The 21,930-nt window shown below is 36.1% G+C and overlaps 2 protein-coding genes across 3 annotated transcripts; both read left to right on the top strand.

Annotated features, from left to right (window-relative positions):
• The first annotated feature begins 3,145 nt into the window (after positions 1–3,145).
• On the top strand, positions 3,146–9,297 carry gck (glucokinase (hexokinase 4)). The gene is made up of 10 exons (XM_007234214.4): positions 3,146–3,308; positions 3,688–3,850; positions 4,935–5,089; positions 5,273–5,392; positions 5,742–5,837; positions 5,952–6,051; positions 6,235–6,418; positions 7,838–7,993; positions 8,123–8,356; positions 8,476–9,297. The coding sequence occupies exons 1-10, from the start codon at positions 3,228–3,230 to the stop codon at positions 8,621–8,623; spliced, it is 1,437 nt and encodes a 478-aa protein (XP_007234276.1). The 5' UTR covers positions 3,146–3,227; the 3' UTR covers positions 8,624–9,297.
• A 1,767-nt stretch (positions 9,298–11,064) lies between these two features.
• LOC103039216 (synaptobrevin homolog YKT6) lies at positions 11,065–19,965 on the top strand. 2 transcript variants are annotated; one of them, XM_007234212.4, is made up of 8 exons: positions 11,065–11,597; positions 13,359–13,479; positions 14,544–14,626; positions 14,724–14,824; positions 14,968–15,072; positions 15,780–15,845; positions 16,176–16,277; positions 17,264–19,965. In XM_007234212.4, exons 2-8 carry the CDS (start codon positions 13,376–13,378, stop codon positions 17,297–17,299), a joined length of 597 nt encoding a protein of 198 aa, XP_007234274.3. In that variant the 5' UTR covers positions 11,065–11,597; positions 13,359–13,375; the 3' UTR covers positions 17,300–19,965. The 2 variants fall into 2 exon arrangements, with proteins under 2 accessions (XP_007234274.3, XP_007234275.3); XM_007234213.4 differs by lacking the exon at positions 11,065–11,597 and adding an exon at positions 11,608–11,858.
• Positions 19,966–21,930: the final 1,965 nt, after the last annotated feature.

The following is a 21,930-nucleotide window of genomic DNA, read 5'->3' as shown; positions in this document are numbered from 1 at the left end:
AGTCTCTCTAACACACTCAAACACTGCAAAAAGAGAAGAATAAAACTTCCAGCTTTTTACTGAATGCAATATAAGAGATTTCATTTTTAAGTAAGTTGGGAAAATTTTTTTTTTGGCCCATTCATCATGAAATATTGGCACAATATAAAGAACAACTGCCAGATTTACCACATATTACTGGAAAAAAGTGAAAGAAAACAAAAATGAAGATGCAAGGTTTCTGTATAAAAGGGCTGCAACTATTAGTCGATATAATCAACAATGTTGATTATTTAAACTACAAATTTCATTGTCGACTTATTGTTAATTTGTGACAGTAACTATACTGCATTACACAAAGGGCTGGGGACAGAAGTGCAATGGGAGATGGGTAAATGGCTCACTCACACAGTTTACACTCAACTTAGTCTGTGTCTCCAAAAGTACCCAAACACAACAGATTATAATTGTACTCTCTAAATGTCAGCATGTTTTATGTTTAAAAAAAGACATTTAAATGGTTTTAAATCTTATTTTCAGCTGTTTCTATTGTTTTTAGAGATGGAGAACATGGCAGAAATAATCGCTGACTAATCGACTAATCAAAAAAATAATCATCAGATTAGTCGACTACCAAAATAGTCATTAGTTGGAGCCCTACTCTATAACAGTACCTCCATTGGAGTTGGAAAGATGCAGGACCTGCCCTGGAGGATCTTGGGAAAGTGGCTGGGCAAGCAAAATGTGGTAGAAAAGTACTAGAATTATTAATGTAAATTTACTCTTACTTACTGCAATGTTACAAAATAAATGACTGAAAAATGGTTCCATTGACAAATACTTTACAAGTAAGCAGAATGAAATGATGAACCAATAAAATCTAAGTTCTGAATTGATTTGTTTTTTACATTTTACAGATTATTTAAACCCTATAAGACTGTTACTATAAGGTCTGTCTTGCATATGAATTTTTTTAGATGTACATTGCATATTCTCCATATTTGGTACTTTATTTAAGCACTTAACCAGCAAAATGCAGTTTTTTGACAATCCACCACATTCCACATTCTTTGGACTCTTTAACCTCTTGCAACAGGCATTTGAACGTTTAGACTTTAACTTACAAGAGTGTTACAACATCAGCTACAACTGTTTGTCCGTGCAAACAAAGGCCCCTAAATATAGAAAGAGTTCAGGATCATATGGGTTTAAGCTAAATTTAGAAAAATCACTGAACTCTTCAGTTCTAAATTTAACTTCAACCAGTTAGAATCCATTCTTACCTGAATTTGTGCCAAGCTTATTTTGCAATACAGTTACAGATCAAATCTGCAGTGAGGCCATTATGAAACGATGTACAGTTTGGCAGGATTTTATTAAATCAACTAAAGAGCAAAAATACAAAATGCAAAAATACACACAGTGGTAGAAATACATACTGCAGGTCTAATGCTAATTGGCTTAATGTCTCAAAGAAAGTTATTCTTTGAACCACAGATTTGATAGCCATCAACAAACTTCAGGCAGAATTCTGGCAGATATGGTATATTTAATATTAACTATACCACAGTTAGTTCCAACCCTGTAGAGTGATTGGCTAAGAAGTGTTCTATGAGTGCCGTTATCAGCTGGTAATGCACTGTAAGCTTTAAGCTCACAGTATACACCTAAGCTCTCCATGTATTACCACATACAGGTAACTTGGCAACGATGGAACTATTTTACCTTGTTGTTTTTATAACCAAACAGATCGTATTTTCTCATTCTTTTTAACTCAAAATCTTTAAATAAACAGAGATAATAGAACTGTGATATAATCGCAATAATCGCATGCTATAACGTGTAATATTAGCACTGCTGTGATGATCTAATATTTTATGCATTGTCCATACACTGCTGACAGAAAAACAGTCCCAGAGCATGCTTACAGTTGGTACAGTGATGTGGGGGTTGAATGCCTTATCTTTACACTTTTTCTCAAATTTACCTTTGGTCATTGTATTTATTTGAATATTCAAGTAGTGTAGTCATTCATGATCGCTCACAGGTCGATAAGAGGCCTTGGCAAGTTAAAAGACATATTAAAGCTTTCAGAGACACTAAATTAATAATGAAGCTGTAAAATGTAAAGAAATAAAACAGAATTTTATTTTTTGGCAAATCTCATAGACTAATAGACTAATAATTTATTCACAGTAGAACATGCATCAGATGCTGAAAGTGCGACATTTACAATTTAGTTTCATAGCAATACATCTAAAAAAAAAAAAAGTTGGAACAACAAAATAAAAAAAACAACCACAATTAGAGCAATTAGCAACTGGGAAGCAGAAGCAAAGATTCACCAAAATGCAACAAACTATGCCTACAAAGTTGCCTAGGTTGTCAATACTGGATGCTGGTGATCTTCAGGGCCTCAGAATGGCACTGCATTAAAACAGGCATGATTCTGTGCTTAAAATCACTGCACAGGCTTAGGAACACAAAAATAACTGTCTGTGAACACAGTCTGTCATGCAATCCATGAATGCAAGTTAAAGCTTTATCAAGCAAATAGAAAGCTATATGTCATATCAATTTAGAAGCACCACCATCTTCTCTGGGCTGATGATAAAATGTCTAATTCTGAAGGTGCTCAAAAATATGGATTTATGAGATCATTGCATTTTTTTACATGTTTAAATGCAAATCATTGCATTTGTTTACATGTACTTACTCTTTACACAGCATTTAATTTCTAATAAAGTTGTGTGTTATGACTTCCCAAGAAAAGAAAGACATAACTGAACACCCAATATTGCTATATAGGCTAGATTTTCATTACTACACACAGTAAGTAACATTCAGTACAATTGGCCACATCAATGTTTTGGCTAAAAGCTTCAGCATTGTTTGGGATCATATAGAAAAAAAAAAAAGGGTTGCACTGCATTAGGGTGCGACCCAGATAGGCTATAATTCATTATTAACATTGGCTCATACTTGAAGGCCATGTCCAAGTTACAGCAGGTGACCATGTTAGGTGTCCTTGACTCCCAAGATGATTGTGTGCGTAGGTGTGTGTGTGTGTACTCGAATTAGGAGGGGGTGTGTGTACAGAGGGCACTGATCACATGGACTGCCCATCCTAGCTCTGGGCATAAAAGGAGCGCAGACTGTCCCTGAAGCTCAAACACACACACCGGCTCATTCAATCGCTCACACAGTCACGAAATTGCTCAGAAAAAAAAAAAAAAAAACTCGCAAAGATGCCGTGCCCTGCCTCCCTCCGCAAGCAGATGCTGAGAATGCCGAGTGCTTACCAGTCAGTGCTGGAGAAGGTTTTGATGGTAAGAATGTTTGAAAGAAGCTTTAGTGATGCACTGAAAGCAGTGCTACATTTTATTTGCTTTATTGAAATGTGTGCATTTATACTTTTCACATGAATAAAGAATTTTATCCGTAGTTGAAGCAATTGCATTTTGAAGGAGATTAACGCAGATAGATTCAGTACAGATAGACTTGTTCATAGTGTAGCTTACACTGTACTTGGTTAAGAAACTGAAAAGGATTTTTAAAAAGCTGCTGTGTTATTAATACCCCATTCGTTTTACTGGTATAATGTTTAAACAAGCTTTAACATTTTTATATAACATAATTAGTTCAAACTATAAGTCATTATTGTGAATTGTTATAGTAATAGTGGACCTGCTCTCTCGCTTTGCACAGGTGGACCAAATCCTCTCAGAGTTTCTTATGACCAAAGAAGATTTAAAAGAAGTAATGAGGAGGATGCAAAAAGAGATGAACAGAGGGTTGCGCTTGGAGACCCACGATGAGGCCAGTGTTAAAATGCTACCCACCTATGTTCGCTCTACACCTGAAGGCTCTGGTAAGTGATACTGTTTCTAAATAATATGGGTCAATCCTTTAAAACACTTTAAATCTATTTTTTTTGTTGGTGACACTATAGAGAAAAATAATTTTGGTTATCAGAAGACTGTAAAATGAGAGTATAAATAACAATTTTTTTAAACAAAGTATGTCATCATTGTGTGAAACTTTAATACCAAATGTTTGCTAAAAACTATTAAAAAACATATCAAGACTTATAAATACTGCATGCAGTTATAGGGAAATTACGGCAGGATTAATATGTGAGCCTTTGCTGTTTAAACTGTTAATTTAGACCAAGACTCTTGGACTGGATGATTTTGTAAATGCTAAGCAACAGTGCCCAAACACTGCTTATCAAAGTCAATAATTGCGGTGGGTGTTCAATAAACCAACATACAGTAGTTATTGCCCTGATACAGACTCATCTATTGCTAAGGGCAGTTGGCAAAGATCTTTACATAATCTAATTAGGGGTGGGTGATATGATAAAAAAAAAATCTATATATTTTTATAATGCAGTATATTACAGTAAATACGGTTACACATATGCCATTACACAGTCTAATACAAACCTATACACAGGTTTTTATTTTATTTTTTAAACTGTGATCAATTAAATTAAACAGAATTAATTATGCTTTGTGGTGAAACAAACATAGTTGATGTTCCTTTTTTGGGGGTGGTTAAATTCACACATTTGCCCATTTACCTTAAATGTGCTCAACAAAAAAAAACAAGACATGTTTGTGGTCTAACTTTCACTTCTTTAGCTAGTTTGCACTGCAGCTAATAGGCTAAGCTAGCTAACACATTTACTTCAAACCATGTTAAGATGTTCTATTATCTCAATTAGATGCCTCTGTGGTTTCTGTGGACACTGTATAAAGCTGTATGAATACTGTGTTAGCCTGTTTATCTAACACAAAATGGAAAACAGTGTGTTACCTTAGCTAAAAACAATAGCAGCAGCCACTGCAAAGCCAAATGGAACTGATGAAAATAAGTCATCATCAAGCTGATATATATATATAATTATTAGTTACTCATTAGTAAAAAAAAATTACTGTCTGTGCTTTCAGAAGTGGGAGATTTCTTGGCACTGGACCTGGGTGGCACCAACTTCCGGGTGATGCTGGTGAAAGTGGGTGAGGATGAGGAGAGAGGTTGGAAGGTGGAGACAAAGCACCACATGTACTCCATCCCTGAGGATGCCATGACCGGGACTGCAGAAATGGTAAGTGCATGATGAATTAATATTTGTGGACAAGTAGCCATTAGTCTAGCTTTCATTTTCATTTTAAAAATAAGCACTAATGTTAATGAAGTCATTAAAAATGAATACTGAAAAATTCAGTTTATGTTCACTTCAGTTTATATGGATCTTCACTGAAACTCTTTTTTCACTTTCTATATGCAGCTTTTTGACTACATTGCTGAGTGCATATCTGACTTCCTGGACAAGCATCACATCAAACACAAGAAACTTCCTCTGGGTTTCACCTTCTCTTTCCCAGTCCGCCATGAGGACTTAGATAAGGTCAGTTTCTACTTTTACAAAGTGCATTTTTTTTTGTTCATAAAAAAAGGCCAAATCCATAGAATATATATCAAATGTTACAGTTTATGTTATAAGATTACATATCTGAGCTTCCAAGGATGTGCTATAAACATCTAGCAGGAATGAGTGCTTCCTAGAATTGTGTTGCCTAGTAAGAGAAAGCCTTGCAGGAAAAAAAAACAAACAAAAAAAACAGGTCAAATATAGGTCAAACCCTTATAACATGCTAATATATGGGCCATAATAAGATTGATTGCCTTTGGTTTTCATTTACGATGTTAAAGCACATTACTCTAACCTCTAAGTGTGTTCTGTTTGTTTCCAATAGGGAATTCTCCTGAACTGGACTAAAGGGTTCAAGGCCTCTGGAGCTGAGGGCAATAATGTCGTAGGCCTGCTCAGAGACGCCATCAAAAGAAGAGGGGTTAGTGTTCAACAGTTACTACTGGATCATTTACCAGCCTGTTTTAATCCTGTATCTATAACCTTCATTACACCTCATTACCAATAAAGTAAAAAATATATATATTCCTTGCAGGACTTCGAGATGGACGTGGTTGCTATGGTGAACGATACAGTGGCCACTATGATCTCCTGTTACTATGAGGACCGGAGCTGCGAGGTTGGCATGATAGTGGGTAAGGAGATAATAATAATCATCCACTACCAAAAACACACATGCTTTATAGCACACACATAAACTTTACGACCGGAACACGGACTATTTTGATGGTAGAAGCAGGAAAAAAACAAGTCATGAATCCATTATGTCACTCTCTCTAATGTGGAACTCTCCCCCTCTTTCCCTCGCTGTCTCTTAGGGACGGGGTGTAATGCTTGTTATATGGAGGAGATGTGCACGGTGGAGCTGGTGGAAGGGGATGAGGGGCGGATGTGTGTGAATACGGAGTGGGGTGCATTCGGAGATTGCGGAGAGTTGGAGGACTTCCGTCTGGAATATGACCGAGTGGTGGACGAGTCCTCGCTTAACCCAGGACGTCAGCTGTAAGTCTGCCAACACACCCTATATAAAACCAGACTTAAACAGACAGGGGCCCAACAAACCTGCAAAACCTACAAATTAAATGAGCTAGAAAAGATTTTGGACCAAAGTCAAATTCGATTGACTGTGATATAGTGGTTTTAATACAATACATTTTGTAATCTAACCAGAATAAAGGGTGCATGAGCACTACAAGCAAACCAATGCACTGTTTTTGCAAGTAGTTTTTAATTCTAAGGTAAAGAAAAAATGACATTTTCCATATTTTGCATGTTTAAAAGTTTGAAAATGACACTACAGTGCTTTAACTATACTACACAGATTAGTTTGGTATTTAAAAAATCCTAAATGTCAACTTTGCAGGAATTCACATAAAAAGATTTTATTCCAAGACATTTTGAAGCATTTCTATTGGTTCATTTGTCACAGACTTTTGACACTTTTGGATTCTTAAAATTTCCATTATGTCAAGAAGTATAAAACATCAAAATTGAGATGCAAAGTTTATTGAGATGAGGCATATTGGTGATACAGTTAATGTTACTTTGTCTGCCACCCTGCATGCATTCCTAAAGCTTAGAAAGCAATGCAGCTGCCACTCTATACACTTAACCTATAACACCTGTGATGTCAGTACAAACTATGACATCACCCACCCCACCCCTCTCACCATCAATCTTGTTCTATATCTTTGCACAAACACTATATCTTTGCTCCCGTTCCCAGCCAGCCTGAGATCTGGCTCGAAAGCCCCGTCTGGGGCTCTTGTGCGGTCTCCAGGTGACAGGGTTGTTTTTCTGCGAATGCAGAGGTAGCCACGTCAGTGGCGGACTGCGCACTGGGAGATTAATGGCAGCCGCGGCAGATCATTAGCGATGTGGCTAGCTTAATGGGTGTTTACAGTGCACAGTTAAAATCATCTGTGTTATTAACTCCTACAGGGTTAAAGTGGATTGAATTTGACCTCACTGAAAGTAAAATTAACCCCTTAAGGCCCATTAACCCATTTAACACCACCAAGTTTTCAATGCGGATCCTGGCAGATGCAGTCCCATGGGGCTAGTGAACTTTTTAACCATTAGATTCCACATTCTGTGAGAACAAACTATCAATTGTTATTTCGTATTCAGTCAATGTGTCACTCGCAGATAAAGTTGCAGAAAAGTCCTGATTTTAAAAAATGTTTTAAATTTTTTACTTTGCAAAACACACAAAAAAAATAATTGGCACAACAGTACAAATGTGGCCCACTTTGGGGAGGTTTGGTTAAAAACACTGTCCTAAGACTAGTGGTGTGTTATTTAAAGAAATTAGCGTTTAATTATTTCAAGATACATTTATCACTAGATGTTTTTTGGAATGATTTATCCAATCCTTTGTTTGATAATTACCAATCATCTTTCTCTTTGCTGTGTTCTCAGGTATGAGAAGCTGATTGGTGGGAAGTACATGGGAGAGCTGGTTCGTCTGGTGTTGGTGAAGTTGGTGAACGAAGACCTGCTCTTTAATGGTGAAGCTTCAGAGATGCTGAAGACAAAGGGCAGCTTTGAGACTCGCTTCGTCTCCCAGATTGAGAGGTATGTGAAAATCCTAAATGTCAATCATAAAAGAAAATATCATCTAAATCATTATAGGGTTAACAGTGTTACAATGGCCTACAGGATCTACAGGACTTGAAGATTAATATTTATTGTTTCCTTCTTTAGCGACACAGGGGACAGGAAGCAGATCTATAACATCCTGAGCTCCTTTGGCGTCCTACCCTCCGAGCTGGACTGTGATATTGTTCGCCTGGCTTGTGAGAGTGTGTCCACACGCGCCGCCAACATGTGTGCAGCTGGGCTGGCCGGAGTCATCGATCTAATGAGGGAGCGCCGCTCCCAGGAAGAGCTGAAGATCACAGTGGGAGTGGACGGCTCAGTCTATAAACTTCACCCACAGTAAGAGATGTTTTATTTCATTACAATTCTATAGAAAAAAAATCTATAGAGCTGAATGGTAATTTGGTTTGACTGGTAGGCGTATATACCAGTGCTAATTCCCAAATCTTTTGGTTCAGTTTCCAGGAAAGGTTTCACAAGGCCGTGTGGGAGCTGACCCCTAAGTGTGAGATCACCTTCGTCCAGTCCGAAGAAGGCAGCGGCCGAGGAGCTGCACTCATCTCTGCTGTGGCCTGCAAGATGGCTGCCTGCATGATATCACCATGAGAAAGACTTCTGTGAGATGCCTCGAACGCTAGACGGCACTCCAGGATCACTGCTAAACCGCAATGATGAGCAAAGCTCACCTGAAGAGGCCCTGTTAAGCCTCCCTTCGCACACAATGTGCATTTCTTCAGAATGAGGCTTTGCTGTGTAAAGCACACAGCTGTTGCCACATTTCTGGCATTAGGTCTTGAACGCACAGTCCATGCTGCTGTACATGTTTGATATTTAAACTACAGTCTCTTATGTAGGATATACCTTCAGAAGCTTATATATATACAGATGTTTTTATGCTATATATTTTTTCCATGCAAAATATATTACTACTTAAATGCATGTACATATCTAAAATAGCAACATGATTTGCTTTGAAGAAAAAGTATTCCAAAATTTCTCTTCTCATGGACAACATTGTAGATAGTTGCTTTGTGTTTTACACATTGTCTTTATTGTATTGTGGTGACTTTTATTGTATTGATAAGTTGGTTGGGGAACAGGAGAAGTGATGGCACTGTCAACAGGCAACTGACACTTTTTGCTTATTTTATTTATTACATTTTAAACTGTGTTTGTATGTGGTAAACTAAACTTAATTTAAATATTATGTTACATAGCAGATATAACTACACATGTAAAATGCCTAATTATTGTAAATAAAGCTCATGTGAGATAAAAAATGTGTCTAAATATTTATTTTATTGAACAGACTCTTATACTTTTGTGCCAACATTACACAGCTAACAATGAGACAAAATGATGCCCACAAAGCAGAAGGAAGCTATTAAAATGTACATTGTAGTTTCCTCAGTTCCTCAGTTTCCTCAGATATGTAAAAATCAGAGGGAACTGCTTCCATAACTATTAGAAATACATACTAAACTATAAAGTGCATTTCCATAAGGAGACACAAATATTTGCATCACTGGGTAATAGGAACAAGGGATGGAAAAAATTACAAACACCTGAATGTGGGTCATTATGATTAGGACCTTGGAGTACATGAAGTTTGGTGGCTGTTGGGACAGAAATCCTATGGCTTGAGGGTGTGTGAAAATAAATATGAGTAAACTGGAGTAAATAGGTATAAAATAAAATAGATGAGTAAAGGTGAGGGAACTGGGATTTGGTAGGGTTAAAAATGAATGGTAGTAATAAGGAATGAAAATAAAACGCCAAATAAACAAGAGTGACAGATAAACAAAATGACAAATAAACAAAAATGACAGTGAATTTGTTCTTGGGGTCCTGCCCTGAAATAGTGTATACAAAATGGTGTGTATCTGTTGAGCAGAAGGAAATTATAGATGGGTGTGCATTAAAAAAATGGGATCCTACAGGAAATAGAAGTGAATAAAAGGGAAAAAAAGATAAAAGCTGTATGTATATAAGCACTTCTCACACAACTGTTATTTCAAATAGAAATATCTCAAAAACTGTGGCACAAGTTACACTGGCAAAAGAAAAGTAAAGGCAAAGAAGAAAATGGAGAAGAATGTGCATGATAACTAAGACTAAATTTAACTTAAAACCAGCAACTGGTCTGTAATCAAGCTAAAGATGATAAGAGAATGGTTACTCCAATTTATCACAGAACTAGACCACTTTTACAGGAAGAAAATAATCCCACAACAAGAACTGAGATCCAAATAAAAGTGCCTACAACTGTACAAATCTTACTGTAAGGAGTGTGACTAAGCACTTAATGACTACTGATGGCAAAACGAGGCTTCATGAACCAATGGTGCTTTCCAGCTCAAAGGTTCACCAAAAGGTAAATTACCCGAAGCCTGGTTGACTCATTCTCACTAGTGACCCCTGCTGTGCAAAAGGACATATGACAGTCTAAATCCTAGACCAGTAAATCCTAGAATGTCTATGTATAAAATTAACTATTTTGCCAATAAATACAAAAGTGTTTTACATGGAAATATTATTATTTGAGTGTTGTGATGGTGAACCCTTAAAATAAATACATCGTTGATTGACCAATGTCAAAGGGGCAATCAATGTCCCTTTGACACGCACCTTTTTGCTAGACACAGGCTCCGAGGCATCGCTTTAAATGTCACATTACTACCTGTTACTGTGAGCAGTGATGGTATAGTTACCTTGAAAAAGTAATCCGATTACTGATTACTCCTTTAAAAAGTAACTTAGTTACTTTATGGATTACTTTATTTTAAAAGTAACTAAGTTACTTTACAAGTTACTTTATTAGTTACTTTCAGCAGCTGCAGACACCACCTCCCACTGCCTTAACATAAAAATTATAGCCAGTTTTGCAAGTACTCCCTTTATTGGAAAATGCATTTTAACAGCAACAATGTACCTCTTGACATTTACAGTAAAAAAAAAAACACTTTTAAAAAGCTTTTTTTTTATATTTGTTCCATCTGTTGCAGTTTCCTGTCTTTCAGTTCCATAAGCACTCTTGCATTCAGTGAACATCAGTGATGTATTTATTTTAAGTGTTCACCATCACATCACTCAAATAATAACATTACCATGTAAACACACAATTTTATATTCATTGAGACACGTGGCAAAAATAGTTATTTTTATACATAGACATTCCAGGATTTTTGGTTTAGGATTAATTTAATCTGTCATACATCATTTACACAGCAGGTGTCACTAGTGAGAATGAGTCAATGAGGCTTCGGGTAATGAACCTTTTGGTGAACCTTTGAGTCGGTAAAGCCTCATTGGTTCATGAAGCCTCGTTTTGCCATCATTAGTAACAGGTATTTTTACCGGGGGTGTTTAAACTGTTGTATGACTCTGTAAACAGTAGAAAAAAGGGTGGAACTGAGTTTTAGTCCCGCCGCTTCCACCCGGTACCGCTTCTTTTACCGACCATTTACCTGCGGTTACTATGGATACCAGGAACCCGTCGCGAGGACTAAAGGGAAGCGCTGTTCTTCCGGAGGAATAAACTCCGACATTCCGGCTCACAGCCTGCTTTAAATCTTCTCAGGTGAGTGCGGGGGTCCAGCAGTCTGCTCACACTCCGGTTTAAACCCGGGAATCTGGTTTATGAGCTGCTGGCGTCACGTGAACCGCTGAGTTCTGGTTCGGTCTCGTGCAGCGACGGTCAGTGGAACAGAGGAAGCGGATGAAGACACAACCTGGGCTGTGTCCCAATCTGCACTACAGTGCGCCCGGTCTCGCGATCTCGTGCACTGGAAAAACTGCGCTGAAAACTAAAACTGACGCTACGGATATCTAAAGTTTTAAGGTAGAAAAATACAATCATGTTAATTTATAAATTAATAGAGATAGCTATATTATCATTAAAAAATGTAATAAACTGTTTTCTTATTTAAGTTTAAGTTTATTTATTGAATTGAGGGAAGGGAAATATTTATTAAACTGAGGGAAAAAAATATAAAATTAAGGGAATTAATTTATTATATTGAGGAACTTATTTATTAAACTGAGGAAATAGTTTTTCAGTGAACCTTTAATTATTAAAAATATTCAGAGCGTGTGTTTATTTGTTCACTCATAAAACATTCCTGGCTAAAGTAAACAGACTAGATACCTTTAAGATTTGACAAAGGTAAATACAAAGCACTGATACAAAAATATACAAAAGATGTGCAATAAGCAACTGATATTATATAGAAATATAGAAATCCGACAGTGGTGCTGAAAAGGAAATTTCAGTGTCTACAAAGATGCATTTAAGCGCAACCAACAAGTGAGATTAGTGCTTAATTGAGTGCTTTTGAAAGGAATGGTCTTCAGTCAGGGTTTGAGGACAATGAGTAAATCAGCTGTTCTGCACACCACACCACCAGTTCCAGGTGCCGCCTTCTGAAAGACTTCCTGGCAACAAGGCTTTTTACAGGACTGTACACGTCTTGATGGTTTATATGTTAAAAATATAATAGCATTTATTTGAAGGCATTTGTACATTACATAAGATTTATAGCAATTCGTGTAATTACAGCACACTTGCATCAGGATTGACATATCCTTAAAAGTAGTATTCAAATACTACCCATACGAATTCAGCAGGATTAATACTCCCTCTGTAATGAAAAGTATTAGTATGTAAAGTATATTTTGTACCACAAAAACATTTCTTACTTACTGAATCTACCTAATAACCCTTATTATGAAGTAGCTAGGAGCACCATATACTGTTTCAGCATTTTGATTTATGTACCAAAGACAGATTAAAAATACCCAGTATTAGGGATGCAATTATATATTTGCAACCAAAATTAAGTGACACATTGAAACACTAAAACACTATTAAAATAGTAAAAGAAATGTGGGATATTTAATTTAATAATGGTGAAAAAAATGACAAAATTATAAAAACTCTAAAAAAAAAATGTTTTTCTGCCTTTGGCCAAATGTTTATTTATGTACTTCAGACAAAAAAAATCATTTTGGTGCATTCTGACCCTATATTTATATATGTGTGTATATATATGCAATATAAGATTGCTGACTTCTGGTGAAATGTGGTAAACAAATATCCTGCATTTATTAATTGCAGTATATACCACAACAAGAATATGTATTGCAGTGTCATTTTTTTCAATATCATGCAGCTCTGCTCTAAATCTAATTTCATGCTTTCTAAATGGCAAATGACAAAATGCTCGGACAAACTACGCGGAAAAGTGACTTCTGCTCAGCAGGAAGTTGTACACAACAATGCAAAAATTGTGTACAAATTGTGTCTCGTGTAGCCTATTTATGTTCTTGATTTGTTTTGCAGGTGTTCATACAGGCATAATGAAGCTCTTATGTCTCAGCGTCCTCTACAAAGGAGAGGCCAAATCAAACCTGCTAAAGGCGGCTTACGAACTGTCCTCATTTGGATTTTTTCAAAGATCCAGGTACGTTCTTATATTCCAAAATTATAGTATAGCACACAGTGAATGGTTTGTAGTGCATATACAGAGTTTCTTTGATCTTACCAAATTAAAAACGAAGATAGATGATCTCAAGCCATCAAACCAAGCTGAACTGCTTGAAATTTAGCTTGAACTGCTTGAAAGTTATTCAAAAGCAGTGTGTAAGACTGATGGAGATCAGTTTATTGATTTCTAAACTCTTGAAACTTTATGAATATGTACTTGTTTTCTTTGCATCAATTGAGTTATTTATTTTATTTCAGCCATTTCTAATTTTCTTCAAATAAATGTTCTAAATGACAATATTGTTATTTGAAATTTGGGAGAAACTTTGTCCGAAGTTTATAGAATAAAACAACAATGTTCATTTTACTCAAACATACAAACATACAACTATAAATAGCAAAATCAGAGAAACTAATTCAGAAACTGAACTGGTATCTTAATTTTTCCATAGTTGTGTATATATAGTGCTGTCTAAAAATGTAGGTAACTGTGAAAGTTACTTTGGAAAGGTCCCTATACATACAATTTTTATTCAATAAAACAATAAAAAGAGTAAATTCAAATAACATTTATTCAGGTAGTTGTGTCATGCTTCAATTTGTGCATTACAACATTTCCAAAGCTTTCTTCATGAGAGTCTAGTATTATTTACAGTTATCAATCATGTCAACACCTGACTTGGTAAATTAGTGCTGAATGATGTTAAATTAGGTGAGCTGGTGATGGAATTGGACACATTCACTGGGGCTCTAGCTGAATTTTCAGGATAAATCTAAAACCAGGCATTGCTCTTCAGACTAGATCCTCACAGAAATTCTCTAAAACCTAGTAGAAATCCATCTATGGACAGTAGAGAAAGTTATACCTACAATGCATATACTTCTCTTCATTTTAGAAGAAACAGTGTATAGCCAGTGTTACAAATTGTTGCCCATGTTGTGTATGTGCCTACATGTATAGATAGATAGTAAAGTTTAGAACAGCTTAAAGCAGTTCCTTATATTTGCTGTGTTTTAATAACATGCGCATGTATTTAACAGTATTCAGGAGTTCATGACGTTCACTTGTGGCCTGTTAGTGGAACGTTCTGCATTTGGCAGTCGAGCTTCAGTCAGCGAGAAAGGTCAGCTTGTACTTGTTTAGCTATCTATACCTTTTCATTCTAGACTTTTTTTTGCATAGACTTATTCTGTGTTAACTGTGCGTTTTTCATTTATTAGAATATATGTGTCATGTGCACATATGGGACGATGGTCTGGCTGCTGTTGCCATTGCAGACACAGAGTATCCACAGCGAGTGTGTTTCTCACTGCTCGAGAAGGTGTGTAACATGACTATGAAATGTCACTGTTGTGCAACTGTAGCTTAGTGAAAAATGCATTTGTGTTTGTTAATTCTCTAGACCTGGCTGTGGCACAAGTGTGCATAGTTTAACCACATATATTTTTTATGATGATGCATTAGGTGTTGGACGAGTTCTCTAGGCAGGTGGATGACAGACAGTGGCCTACAGGAACTCCAGAGACTATCCGCTTTACCATGCTAGAGGAGTACCTTAACAAATACCAGGTACATGTACTACATGAAGATAGACATACATAATTATTCACTTTAGTCATAGGCATGGTTTGGTGTAGGGAATCTACCAGTTTACACAGTTTTCCTTCCTCAACCCAAGGCTAATGTACCTAACAAGTAATAGAAGCTTAGATCTATCAGTTATCATCATTTCATACTAATGATATATGTGATTATGCTTTCAGAATTATGGTATTCAGTTGGATCCATTTTTCTCTCTACCAGTAAAATGTTCTCTGTGTCACTGACGGCAAATCTCTGTGCTTAACAGTTGTGGATGTACTCTGCTCATAAATTCTGCCACCGTTTTCTCCCATTATGCAGTCACCTACCTCAGGTCAAATTATTTGTTTGAAAAATTAATCAGACTGGCCTAGCTGTTCCTTATTTTATGTTTGTGGTAAGGATACAAACAAGGTTTTCTTCTTTTGTCACTTCAATAAAGGTCATGTTAATGCAAGTGCTGCTGCACAGTAGAAGAGTGCACCAGCTTAATTATCCCACAGTATTATTTCTCTGTGAAAGTTCTCTCTTATTCTTCCAGACCCCAATTATTTATGTTAACATGCATTTCATAATTGTTAAATTGTATAATAATTATATTAGTATATGGTGTAAGGTGAGTCATTGCATTAGGTCAATTATGTTGTGCTGAATCAAATCTTTTTTGTGAAACTGTCTAAACTGATGTCCTGCAGAACCCTAGAGAAGCTGATGCACTGACCAGGGTTCAGGCAGAAGTTGACGAGACAAAGATCATTCTGGTAAGTTTTTTTATTTCCTTGCATAGACCAATGTTTCTTAGTCCTGGTTCTGGAGGCACCTTGCTCTGAATATTTGAGTGGTTACTGCTTTGACACACCAACTGCAACTCCAAAAGGATTCAGTCGATAATGCAGAGAAGGGGGAGGCAGAACATGGACTGAGAAACATGGCTTAGACGTTTTATCCAAAAATATTGATCCAAGACCAGCAGCCATGAGAAAACCATTGAACTATTATTTTTTTTTTTTTCTGATTTGATTATTGGCTAACTATGTGGAGTTTAAGTGTATGTGTCTGCCTGTCTGTCTGTCTGCAATGTCTCCCAAAAGCACAAAACTATGGAGTCATTGTTAGAGAGGGGAGAGAAGCTGGATGATCTGGTTCAGAAGTCAGAGGAACTTGGACAAACCTCCAAGGCCTTTTACAAAACTGTAAGGTTTGAATTGCACTGTGATGTCTTAAAACACATAATGTAACACTATAAATGCTCCCTAAATGTTTTCCTGTGTATTATGAGAACTCAACCAATGAGTGTAGAAAAGCATAGACAGCATAACGTCTTTTAAAAGTAAAGGCATTTCAGGTCTTGTGCCTCTGTTTGCTGGTTGCAGTATAATATGTGGTCCTCATTGTTCTTATTTCCATTTTCCAAGCATGTAGAATCTCTTACAGCAGCTTGAAAGTTAAACTGTACTGCACTGGACTGCAGCAAACAGTGCTAAGCTCTGATTTTGTAATTTGATAGAAATGTAAATCATGTTGTGATTTACTGTAAAAATGTGCACTTACTTGACAAAATGGTTATTCAGAACAAAAAATGCTTTGCCTGTGATTTATTAGGCCGTACAGCACAATAAAGGTAGTCTGAGAATGTGAGTGTAGGCCTAAAAATGGGCTCTGCCTCTGGTCTTTACTGTACAGACTCCAGTTGCAAAATAGACAACATTGGCCATAATTGATTGTAAGTTTATGCTATGCAGCTAATGGTCATCTTTCTTTTATGCATGTAGAACCTGTACACAGTATGCTAAATCTTTTGGAGGTGTTTTTTTTTAGTTGTTTTTAGTTAAACAAGCAGTTCTCTATGAAGGTGTTATGGTCTTCCAGACCTCAGCTTGACCTCCACCAGTCCTGTTAACTACCATTTCCTAATTACATTACAAACTGGGAAAATGGCTACCAAGGAAACTGGTACCTGCCCTTATTCAGATTTGTTTATCACTCATATCAGATCGTTCTATCACCCTAACCAGTCCCTAAATGTTTTAGTGTCTGCAGCGAACATCCAGAGCCATCAGAGATATTCTTCATACAGCTCAGCATTATTATGTTTACACTTTATAGGCCTCTGTCTTGGATGGATGATCATTATACTGTCAAATGCTTGAATAATTTGATTCAAGTCTGTTTTCTTCAGGCCAAGAAGCAGAACCGTTGCTGCAAGATGATGTGATTTGTCCTGCCTCAAGTCTCCAGCCTGAAGATTTTGACGTCAAGATTGATGTGAATGTATTTTTACACTCACGGTATTTCTTGATTTTCTGTAAGGAAAGAATTGGAGTGATAGAAGTCTATACATTATTATCATTTACATTACTGAGCCTCTAAAAAGCCTTTACTTTTGTGCCTATTCCTGATCTGGTCTTTCTAAAGAGTTTTTTGATAGCTTTTCGATGCATATTGGTTCATATTGTCGTGAAAGTGTGATAGTTTGAGGTTGTGGTTCTTAGATGTTTATAGGGGGCAACCTGAATCATCCACATTTTTACTAAGTTGTCAGGACCATCTGGAGGAGCCCTGATGAATTGTTTGAGAACCATTAATGTGGACACTGATCATAAAAGAGACTAGTTATGCTAATCTACCTCCAACAAGCTATTTAGTATTGTTTAGTATTGTTTATTGTTTAGCATAGCTAACTAGTTTTTGACACAACACAGAAAAAGACCAAAGTGTTGAGGGGCACTATATAAATTGTATTCACCCCCTTCCAAAGAAGAGGACCCTCCCTGGACTTAGGAAATAAGCCAATTGATAAACATACTTTCAAACACTCAAATAGAATGTAGTTTCAATGAACAGCTCTGATGTTTTTTTATGTCTTTTTGAAGACATAGTGCAGGGTGGATATGTATGGTTGAACTTAGCATTTTATGGCAGGTGCTGTGGCACTGTCAAGAAAGACATTAGCCTAAGAGCCTACCTAACAAGGAAATGAAGCATTCGGTTCACTCGGTTCACGCTTTCACTGGGACAGTGTGTTCTGGTGTTCCTCTACCCAATTGTAACATGTTTGGGTAAATGTTTTGAACTTAGCACCTTCAACCATAGATGCAGCTACTCCTAACTGGAAGCAGTGGATATAAGTTATACAGTATGCTGCTCCACAACACTCATATACTTTTTACATTGTGTGCAGAGCACATTATTTCTTTTATTTAAGCAAAATTCGCACAAATATATAATATGCTTACTCCAGGAAAATAGTACAGTACATAAAAAGTGGTGTACAACTACTACAACAGTTAGCTCTAAATATGGTAATAGGGGATTTGTTTGTTTTAGCTTTAAGGGCTGCGAGAGGAGGCACAGGCTGTAGAGACAGTCTGCAGAACACTGTTCCGAGACTTTTATTATTATTTATGAATATGTGGAGTGTGGATTACTTTGGCAGCAGTGCGGGTTGTTTGAAGTTTGAAGTCTGTATGGAAACACTGGTTTGAAGAAGTGCCCAAAAGCACTTAGACCAGCTTAATAGCTTCCCTGGAATAGAGCATCACTGTTTCTTTTCATTTCATAACCCTCAAGTCTTAGAATAAATTAATTAATACTGGGAAATTTCATATAAATTTCTGAAGAACCTACTATATCTTCTTTAACTATAGGAGCAGAAAAACCTTCCCAACTTTAATGTAATGTAATTTCATTTTGGGCTGGTTCTGTCAGTTTATTGTTCATTACATTTTTACACGATGTAAAAAAAATAAAGGCCTTAAACCATGTAAGAATATTAGATAGTGGAAGATATGCATAACAATATTCATAATATTTAGTGTGAGCTCTCTATTTAAGACATCATCAATATAGTTTTTTTTTTATTTTCTAAATTTTTGGTTGCTTTTACAATTCACAACTTCAGCTTACTTACTATTATCTGCCATAATATTAGCACCACTGACAGATTATATAATAATACTGATTATCTTTATCTACAGTAACATCTATCAAACAGTGGATATATTAGGCAGTTGATGCAAGTTAAAAATAAAAGAAAAATAGGTAACAATCTGAGACACCTTGACAAAAAACAAACTATATTAGGCTGGTGGTACTAATGTAATGGCATGTACGATTGGTGTGTGTGTATCTATACATATATACAGTATTTTGAAAATGTTTTAGGCACCTAAGCATTTTTATGAAGCATTTTTCTCAGCTAGCAGAGAGTTTACGTGTTTTTGTGGTTGTGTCTAATAGGTTTCTGCCTGTAATGAGTTTGGTTTTCGTGTATAACTGGAATTGTATGCTTTTAATGGTATGGATGCTTTATAAAGTCTTAAATTCAAAGCAGTTCTGTTACATTCTTTGATATTTATTTATTTGTTTGTGTTGCTTTTTTCTTGTATCAGTCCTGAGTATGTTTATTTCTCTGTATAAGTTAAGTGTTTACATGCTTTTGGACAGTGTAAGTCTAAGTCTACTGCACTGTACTTTCTGTTTACAGTATTTCTGCTGTAGCAGCAGTTGTATACAAGTGTACTTAAACAACTGCAATACTGTTGCTTTGTGCTGTCCTTTTCCTGTCTTATAAAACAGGCTGGTTCATTTAAAGTGCTGTGAGATTTTTATTATTAAATTATGAGTGAATTTGTGCATCATGAATACAGTCACAATCACATCCTCAAGCTACCGTATGGTATTTTATATATCTGATGTTTAGCAATACTTGTGAAAGCAGTTGTTGTGCTGGTATAATGTAATATTTTATGGTTTGGTTTAAAACACATATCTATTGTTATGTGCTAAATCAAATTTATTTAAATCAACATTTTCTGATTCATGATGTCACATGATATGGACAGTAACATTTGACTACTTGATTAAAAGACTCTTTCAGTATCATTAATTTGCTTTTGCTTTCCTTTAATTGTGTTATCTGTTGTGGATATTTCACATAGTAGAATTACTAAGTAAGCTGGATATCGAAGCTATAAGAAATAAAGTTAAAAATTCTAATAAATAGATGTAAATAAATATAAATCATATACTTTGTATATAGAAAGTAATTCTTTTATTACACAGAACATTTAAAGGTTACATATTACACACATTTTTCACAAGTTAACACATTTCCCTGGCATATTTTTAAAATGATTGTAGTGATTTAGTCAAAATATCATAAAGATTAAGCACCACCCATTGTCACCCTGTCCAAACAGCCCTATTCAAAACAATCAGTATGAATGAGTGTATGTTTCTTTAAATGACAACAAGCCACTTCTCACCCCAACCCCACCACTCCTCAGAGATACCGCATTTTTGAGGCAGTTTCCCAGATCGGAATTAAGCCTAGTTTTGGACTACTCAGCTTTTGACTAGGCTTACCTGGACAGGTTGGTGTTATTCTTAAAAGAACATTTTAAGACTAGTATGGGGCATTTTGAATTTGAATTCCTGCATTACCTTAGGCTTTTGTTCTTGTGCAGTTATTTCTGGGTCAATACCAGAGTTGTACAAACAAATCGTGTTCTCTATAATAAAATGTAAGCAAGATTTGCTCAACCAGTCTGAGATGTATACACCATAGCAGCAGAAAGCTTCTGCTGAATATAATTTGCATAAATATAAATAACTGTATCACACAAACATTTGGAAAGTAACACTAGGAGGAAATAAAATTGGAAGTTCGTTAAAATAGCTTTACAATATTTGAATGTTAGTGAGTACAATATTGTTAAATCAGTATACATAACGCTGTAAATAATGAACCAATGAGTTTATTCCACATTCACATGCTCTCTCTCTCTCTTTCTCTCTCTCTCTTTCACACACACACACACACACACACACACACATTTTGGCTTACCTTCCAGATATGCAAGTGGCCCGTACCAGTCAAAAGTTTGGATACACCTTAAATTCAGTGTTGTTTTTTTTTCATTATTTTAAAATGTTTTGCGTTGCAGACGACTATGGAGAAAATATATTCAATTATTTTGTAAACAAGAAAGTGTTTATCAAACCAGAATATGTTTTATATTTTAGATTCTTCAAAGTAGGCACCTCTTGCTTAGATGACAGTTTTGCCCATCTTGGCAGGATTTTCTCAGTCACCTTTATTAGGTAGAGTAACCTGGAATGGCTTTCAGTTAACAGCTGTTCAAAACTTTCAATAGTTAATGCCTTGAATTCCTTGCTCTTTTAATGTGAGAGCATCAGTTGTAAAGTTGTGAAGAGGTAGAGTTGGTATACAGTGAATAGCCCTATTTGAGTAATGTTCTAATCCATATTATGGCAAGAAATACTCAACTAATTAAAGGGGAAAAATACTTTAAGAAAGATTATAGTCAATCTGATTTTTTTAAGAACTCATCCATAAGTGCAGTTGCAAACACCATCAAAAGCTTTATGATGAAACTGGCTCTCATCAGGACCGTGTAACACTGGATCACACTAACTTCTCCTTTAGTGCGGGGAATTAAGAATCTCTGGTCCTGGAGTCTCTGTACAGGTGTGTAGTTAGCTGTTAGCGTTTAGCACTCGGGACACATACTCAGGGCTACACAAGGACTATAGCTTATTTACAATACAGACCAACAAAGCCAGGTTACACAGCTGATACTAATTCATTCATACAAGGAAAAAGTAAAGCATGGAATTCTTAATACTATTGTGTTACTATTAGAGAGTCTACACTAAGATGTACAAGCTTACCCTCTCCTCCCTGGGGTCACTCTCTACTAACACACTCTCATGGGAGTGACCCCTGTATACATACACACATATAAAAAAGAGTTACCATATTTTAAAGGCACAGCATAGATGTAACCATTACAAAAGAAATACGAAGAGTTACCAGCAGGT

Source organism: Astyanax mexicanus, chromosome 12 (assembly GCF_023375975.1).
Source record: "Astyanax mexicanus isolate ESR-SI-001 chromosome 12, AstMex3_surface, whole genome shotgun sequence".
Lineage (NCBI taxonomy): Eukaryota > Metazoa > Chordata > Actinopteri > Characiformes > Acestrorhamphidae > Astyanax > Astyanax mexicanus.
This window is presented reverse-complemented; position numbering and strand designations above follow the sequence as displayed.

Coding starts and splice junctions, on each gene's coding strand:
- LOC103039216 (XM_007234212.4), top strand. CDS start 13,376: ATGAAGCTCTTATGTCTCAGCGTCCTCTACAAAGGAGAGGCCAAATCA. Junction 14,825..14,967: donor GTTTCTCACTGCTCGAGAAG/GTGTGTAACATG, acceptor ATGATGCATTAG/GTGTTGGACGAGTTCTCTAG. Junction 15,073..15,779: donor AGTACCTTAACAAATACCAG/GTACATGTACTA, acceptor GATGTCCTGCAG/AACCCTAGAGAAGCTGATGC.
- gck (XM_007234214.4), top strand. CDS start 3,228: ATGCCGTGCCCTGCCTCCCTCCGCAAGCAGATGCTGAGAATGCCGAGT. Junction 3,309..3,687: donor TGCTGGAGAAGGTTTTGATG/GTAAGAATGTTT, acceptor CGCTTTGCACAG/GTGGACCAAATCCTCTCAGA. Junction 6,052..6,234: donor CGAGGTTGGCATGATAGTGG/GTAAGGAGATAA, acceptor GCTGTCTCTTAG/GGACGGGGTGTAATGCTTGT.